The following is a 6,894-nucleotide window of genomic DNA, read 5'->3' on the forward strand; positions in this document are numbered from 1 at the left end:
TCTGCCCTCTTACCCCTCCCCAGCTGGCCCAGAGGAAGATCCAGGAGATCTTGTCCCAGGTGAGACGGCAACAGCAGCCCAAACCCTCACCCCGCGGGGAGGGACCACCCCTCCCCCGCCCTTCCCGGAAGTAGAGGGGGGCGTCCAGGTGGCCCAGGGGGGCCAGTGACGGAACCGCCCCCGAAGACAGACCAGAGCAGAGACCGGAGGGGAAACACAGGCAGGGACAAGGGGCTCATCTCAGGGGATAAGGGTCATGGGTACCCAACTGTACACCCCCACTCTCGACGACCTCCTCAACCTTACACACCCACCCCCACTCTCGACGACCTCCTCAACCTTACACACCCACCCCCACTCTCGACGACCCCCTTGACCTTACACACCCACCCCCACTCGACGACCCCCTCGACCTTACACCCCCCCTCTCGACGACCTCCTTGACCGACACTAACCCCCCGGGCCGACACCACAGCGTGGATAAGAGACCTTACACCCCCACCAACCCATCGCCACACCTGTCTGCATCTCTGTGAGAATGTACTTGAGGGTTCCAACGTTGTCACTCACCCTCACCTCGGTCCTGATTGGTTCCTTATTTGTTTTAATGTTGTTTTTTTGGTACACTAGAAAACACAAAGAAGAAATAATAATGAACTCCCTCCTGTCACCTCCCTGGTGTGGTAACACACTCAACCACCTCACATGTTGATGACGGCTGTTAATTTTGTTTTTACCTTTTTATTTTAACTTTTTTTTGTTGCCCTGGATGAAGTTTGTTTAGTTGGTTGAAACTTTCTCTCCTGAGTTTTCTTTGGAAAGAAAAAGGCATTGCTCTGAGTCCTTGTAGGATGGAGAAAGGTTAGGGGGAGGGGTTTAGATGGAGGGGCGGGGCTCGGGGTAATACTCTGGTGTTTGATTGGACAGGGGCCCCAGTGGTGGTCTAACAGGGCACTCCTGTCCTGCTATTGATAGTGGCATTTTATAAATTCGGATGCATTTTATAGATATATAAAATATATTTAGAGGCGAGGATAACACTGTCATTAACACTTAAGGGACGTGTTGAATGGTGTTGGCCAGGAAAACCAATTTAATATGCATTGTACTGAACTACCTCAGGATCTCTAGTACCTCAAGAAGATGAAGAGAAAAAGAAAATAATTATATATATGAAAAAAATGTTCCTTTCTTTTTTATTTTGCTTTGTGGTATTTTGTATACTTTATAAAGCTAATAGTTATTGAACATTTTTATTTTTTTAAGAAAATTTAAAATTTGGTCAGCTGCCAACTGACCTTGCCTTCAACTCTAGCGCTCTCCGGCGGCGGCGGCAACGTGTACAATGTCGACGGTGGCCCTGTTCATAAAGTCTCTGTACATAGAGCCCAGGGCAGAGTTGGCACCAAACTGTTGGCTGCTGACGGGAGTATCGAGAGAAGAAATTGCCTCAGTTTTCCTGAGGTGTATCCACCATCTAATGAAAACTACAAACAACGAATATATTAGAGTAATGCTGAATAATGCCAACCGTACATATTGCAGCAATGCCGTTTAGTTTTGGGATTCTGACATTCTTATTGTTGACGGTACATTACATTCTTCACACAATGATTTTTCCTTTTGCCTTCCTGGAAGTGCAATGGGTAGCACACAAATGGAGGGGCCTGAACACTGAGTTCTCTCTCTGTAGCCGCCATAGAAATGGACATGTTAGAGTAGCACTGTCTGTTCTGTTGTATTTCTTTTACCTGCTTAGGCCTTACCTGCTTTATTACATCATCCTAGTCTCAAATGGCACCCCATTTCCCTTATAGTGCTCCAAGTTGTATACTACATGGGGAAATAGGGTGCCATTTGGAAGTCATCCCAGGTTTGTGACAGGCTGAAGTGCAGTCCACAGCCTGACTAGGGTTTTTTCATAGAGGAAGCTTGGCCATGTGTGGTGGCCCCAGTAGCCTCAGTTGGTCTACGTTAGTGTCATTCACTGCATGGTGAAAGTAAGGAGAGTCACACTGATGAATGCTTATTTTGCAATAGAAGCTACGTTAACTAAAGGTTGAGTTTTCTTTAACCAGCAGCTGTAATTTTGATTTGAAGTGAGAGTTTCAATTGTTATTCATCACAAAAATCCAAGATGCACACAAGAAAATGTGCTAAATTGACCTTGCTTGCGATGGGAAACATAAGAAAAAAAAGAGAAAAATAGTTTTAAAAAACCAATAACAAAATATCCAAGTTTTTCCTTTTTTTTTTTTTCATGCAGAATGTAAATATGTTTTGATTGTGTTAAAAGTGCTCGTGTGTATCCATGCTTCCACAGTAGAACGCTGTCTACCTCAGCTGAGGGGGGTTTGTGGTGGCATGCGCCCTCACCCCGCCTAGTGCACACGCGCTCGCTGCGATACTTCAGTCCCCCCAGGAACACTTCTCTGCATGGACTCGTGCGTGCTCACGCGGTTCAACCTCGCGCTGATGTCCACGAGGGGCATAAGTGACAATTATTATTCCCCCTCCCTTTCTCCAACTGTTAATTTTTTTTTATCTACCTCTTTAGATACATTTGAATTAGAGGCAAACTTCTGTTAGATTTAGGGTTATTCTCCCACTGTCCCCTTTCTGATTTCCAAGATATTAATGAAAATAAATAAATCATGTACTCTTTAGAATTTGAACGAATAATGGAAAAGTTATCAGATGTTTCCTTTGCCAGTGTGTATATATATATATATATATACACACACACTCTTCTAGCTTAATTGATTGTAAATCAAGATTTTTTTTTTCTTTCTGCTTTTCTTTTTGATGGTGTGGCTTCCATGTATTGAACTTTCTTGCCTGGGTTTTTCGTGAAAAAGAAAAAGGTCAAATTCACCGGTTTGAAGTTTTTGGATTCAATGACTGGACAATAAGTAACAAACAAATGTTTAAAAAAAGACCTGCCTTTTGTTTCTGGTTTGAGACTAAAAATAAATACTACGCCAGTCTTCTTTCTTACCTTTTTATGTCTTTACGGATGCTACATTGGTCTGCTGATTTGATAACGATTTGTTCGGTTAGCATTTCCTGGATGTGTAATGTGGAAAATCATGTTTGTGTGGGAAAGAGGGACTGGGTTTGGGAGTCAGTTTTTGGGAAAGTGTTCTGGTTTAAGCATGATGCCCCCCTCCCTGCGACCATGCTTCTGCCCCTTCACCCCCCTCACAGCTCAACTTGTCAAATGCCTCTGAATAAATCAAAAAAATGAAATTGGCTCCCACGTCTTGCACTCGTCTTTTTTTCCCATTCGTGGTTTTTCAATCTACTGTAAGATGCCATAAAATGTAACTTAACATTTTGTTAAAGGGGAAGTTCAGGATTCTATAACTTGATGCTAGTTGGTTCCTCAGCCTGAAAGAACACTATATACAAAAGTTAAATTAGTGGATTCAGCTATTTCTGCCACACCAAACTTGGCAGATTAGCCCATACTGAAGAGCACAGTGACTTCCAACATGGCACCTTATAGGATGCCACCTTTTCAACAAGTCAGTTCTTCACACTTCTACCCTGCTCGAGCTGACCCGGTCAGCTGTAAGTGCTGTTATTGTAAAGTGGAAACCTCTAGGAGCAACAACCGCTCAGCTGCGAAGTGGTAGTCCACACAAGCTCCCATAATTCTGTCTTCTGCAACACTCACTACAGCGTTCCAAACTGGCTCTGGAAGCAACATCAGCACAATAACTACTTCGGGAGCTTAATGAAATGGGTTTTCATGGCCTAGCAGCCGCACACAAGTCTAAGATCCCCATGCGCAATGCAAAGCATAGACTGAAGGGGTGTAAAGCTCGCCGCCATTGGACTCTGAAGCAGTAGAAAAGCCTTCTCTGGAGTGATGAATCACATTTCACTGTCTCAGGCTGACGGACGAATCTGGGTTTGGCGGATGCCAGGAGTAAGCAGCATGACAAAGCCCCTGTGAACAAAGCGAGGTTCATACAAAAATATGGTTTGAGTTCGGAGTGGAAGAACTTGAATAGTCTGCACAGAGCCCTGACCTCAATCCAATCGAACACCTTTGGGATGAATTGGAATGCTGACTGAGCCAGGCCTAATCGCCCAACATCAGTCACCGACCTCACTAATGTGCTTGTGGATGTGTAGCTCCTCCCCCCACCCTAAAAGTGTAAGTAGCGAAAAGGGTGCTATTAGGGAAGCAATCTCTGTCTCTTGTACATCAACAAGTCCTTCCTCAGAGGGACACAGAAGAGAATGTAAAGCTTAACGGATGCATCCTGTCTGAGTGTTTCTCATTAACCCTTACCAGTGGCTCTGCTCCAGCTGTTTAACAAATAAATAGGAGTTAGCCTGTTTTGCATGTTATTTTGCCATACATCAGTTTGCAAACAATGTAAAAAAAAATATTGAGTTAATAAAGCGGCATACAAACATTCTTCTTTTGCTTTCTGGAGTAAGGTAGCTCCAAAATGCAAGCGTTTCAGCCTAGCTCAGTGCTTTCTGTGGTGGTGGGGCAGCCAGTGGAAAATACGGAGGATAGGGGTTAATGTACTCTAGTTGCGCCATGATTGTTGCAGTGTTCTGTCACTCATGGGGACAAAACATTGCTGCAAAATCTATGGGGAGAGCTTGAAAATGCAAGACCCTTGGGGGCTGCAATAGATTAACATTAAAGCGCCCATCCAATAAGGCTCAAGGTCATAGGTCACAGATAAAATTATGTCAAATCACGTTATATCTACCGTAGCTTTGATTGAACTGATGTCAACATACTTTTAAAATGTTAGGGTTTTTTTTTACATTGCTAGCAGTCATCATGAATCAAGTCGACAATCTACTGGCAAATCCTTTTCAATCCTTGTCATATGAAGAGAAATTATAGATAAAATGTATCGGTGGTCATTGGACATAAACATTACACAGAAAGTGTTGAGCGGCAGGGTAGCCTAGTGGTGAGAGCGTTGGACTAGTAACCGCAAGGTTGCAAGTTCAAACCCCTGAGCTGACAAGGTTGTTCTGCCCCTGAACAATGACGGCCTATTTCTTCAGCACTTCTGAAATGTACAGTGAGAGAATTCAGAACATGGGCCGTTCTTACAGTATTCTCCATGTATACCAAGTCAGAACCATAGGATAAATGAAGGGGGCATATAAGCAGACAATGAAAGCTCTTACAATATTCAATGACATTTCTCTAAAACAGGCTTTATAGGCTAAATGTGCACAACCAAGTCAGAACAATAGGCTTAGTTATGGGACCAACTTATTAGGGTGAGGCACATGGGCAGATCTCCTCAAGAGCAGTGATGTTTTGGGGCTGTTGCTGGCAACATGGACTTTCAACTCTCTCCAAAGATTTTCTATGGGGTTGAGATCTGGAGACTGGCTAGGCCACTCCAGGACCTTGAAATGCTTCTTACGAAGCCACTCCTTCGTTGCCCGGGTGATGTGTTAGGGATCACTGTCATGCTGAAAGACCCAGCCACATTTCATCTTCAATGCCCTTGCTGATGGAAGGAGGTTTTCACTCAAAATCTCACGATACATGGCCCCATTCATTCTTTCCTTTACACGGAGTGAGATCTTGCGTGGAGCCCCAGATCAAGGGAGATTATCAGCGGTCTTGTATGTCTTCCATTTCCTAATAATTGCTCCCACAGTTGATTTCTTCAAACCAAGCTGCTTACCTATTGCAGATTCAGTCTTCCCAGCCTGGTGCAGGTCTACAATTTTGTTTCTGGTGTCCTTTGACAGCTCTTTGGTCTTGGCCATAGTGGAGTTTGGAGTGTGACTGTTTGAGGTTGTGGACAGGTGTCTTTTATACTGATAACAAGTTCAAACAGGTGCCATTAATACAGGTAACGTTACAGGTCTGTGAGAGCCAGAAATCTTGCTTGTTTGTAGGTGACCAAATACTTATTTTCCACCATAATTTGCAAATAAATTCATTAAAAATCCTACAATGTGATTTTCTGGATTTTTTTCTTCTAATTTTGTCTGTCATAGTTGAAGTGTACCAATGATGAAAATTACAGGCCTCTCATCTTTTTAAGTGGGAGAACTTGCACAATTGGTGGCTGACTAAATACTGTTTTGCCCCACTGTATTGTTTAGTGTAGTGGCTTTGCTGGCATGCATAAAAAAATATTTTGGGAGTATGCCCCACCAAGAGTTCACATGCTAAAAGCACCACTGACCCTTACCTCTTCACAGACAAGATCCCTTTGGCAGTGACTATTTCCCAGAAGGCAGCAGCCAACCTGTCGTAAAGTGTGTTTGTGCGTGGCGAAGACATGGTGTTCAGTGTCTGTTCACGACCCCAGTAAATACCTGAAGACTGCCAATGCTGTCGACGACATCTGGGACTTCAAGAACGGCAACCAGCTGGTCAGCCATAGCAACGTGGCCACGCATGCCTACAGCGCGGTCGGCGAAGTTAACGTGAAGCTGACAGTGGAGGTGGCGATCAAGATCCCGTGCCCCCCTCCAACACCGATGAGTGTTACTTCGCCACAAACTACAGGTACACTCGAGTCACACCTCACTTCAGAGGATACTACAGGTACACACATCTAGAAGAAGGTATGTACATAGTACACACAATAATGAGCTTCACCTGCACCGTACTACTGCCACACATGCCTGGAATAAGGTTGGGGGATGGAGCATGTTTTTTGGACTGATTGAGCAGCAGCCTCATGTCCATCTTTGGAGTGTTGTATCATATATGGTGTCCACATACTTTTGTTCATGTGTCTATGGAGCATGATGAACTGGAATCTGTAGTTCGGTTCTCTAAAGCCAGTACAAACTTCAGCTAACTTTAGCCCCAGTGCAACTGTGTTCGGTGGTCAGTTACTGCAACAGTGTAGTAGTGTCAAAAATCCAACTTTAAAT

General features: G+C 44.1%; 1 protein-coding gene across 4 annotated transcripts in view; it reads left to right on the forward strand.

Annotated features, from left to right (window-relative positions):
• LOC118399593 (insulin-like growth factor 2 mRNA-binding protein 3) overlaps window positions 1-3,254 on the forward strand; it is a 38,576-nt gene extending 35,322 nt beyond the window's left edge. For all 4 annotated transcript variants that reach the window (XM_035795797.2, XM_035795795.2, XM_035795794.2 and 1 more), the window contains one exon: window positions 24-3,254. In XM_035795797.2, coding sequence (XP_035651690.1) covers window positions 24-134 — 111 coding nt within the window. In that variant the 3' untranslated portion in view covers window positions 135-3,254. The remainder of the gene's footprint in view (window positions 1-23) is intronic.
• The last annotated feature ends 3,640 nt before the right edge of the window (window positions 3,255-6,894 follow it).

Source organism: Oncorhynchus keta, chromosome 20, assembly GCF_023373465.1.
Source record: "Oncorhynchus keta strain PuntledgeMale-10-30-2019 chromosome 20, Oket_V2, whole genome shotgun sequence".
Classification (NCBI taxonomy): domain Eukaryota; kingdom Metazoa; phylum Chordata; class Actinopteri; order Salmoniformes; family Salmonidae; genus Oncorhynchus; species Oncorhynchus keta.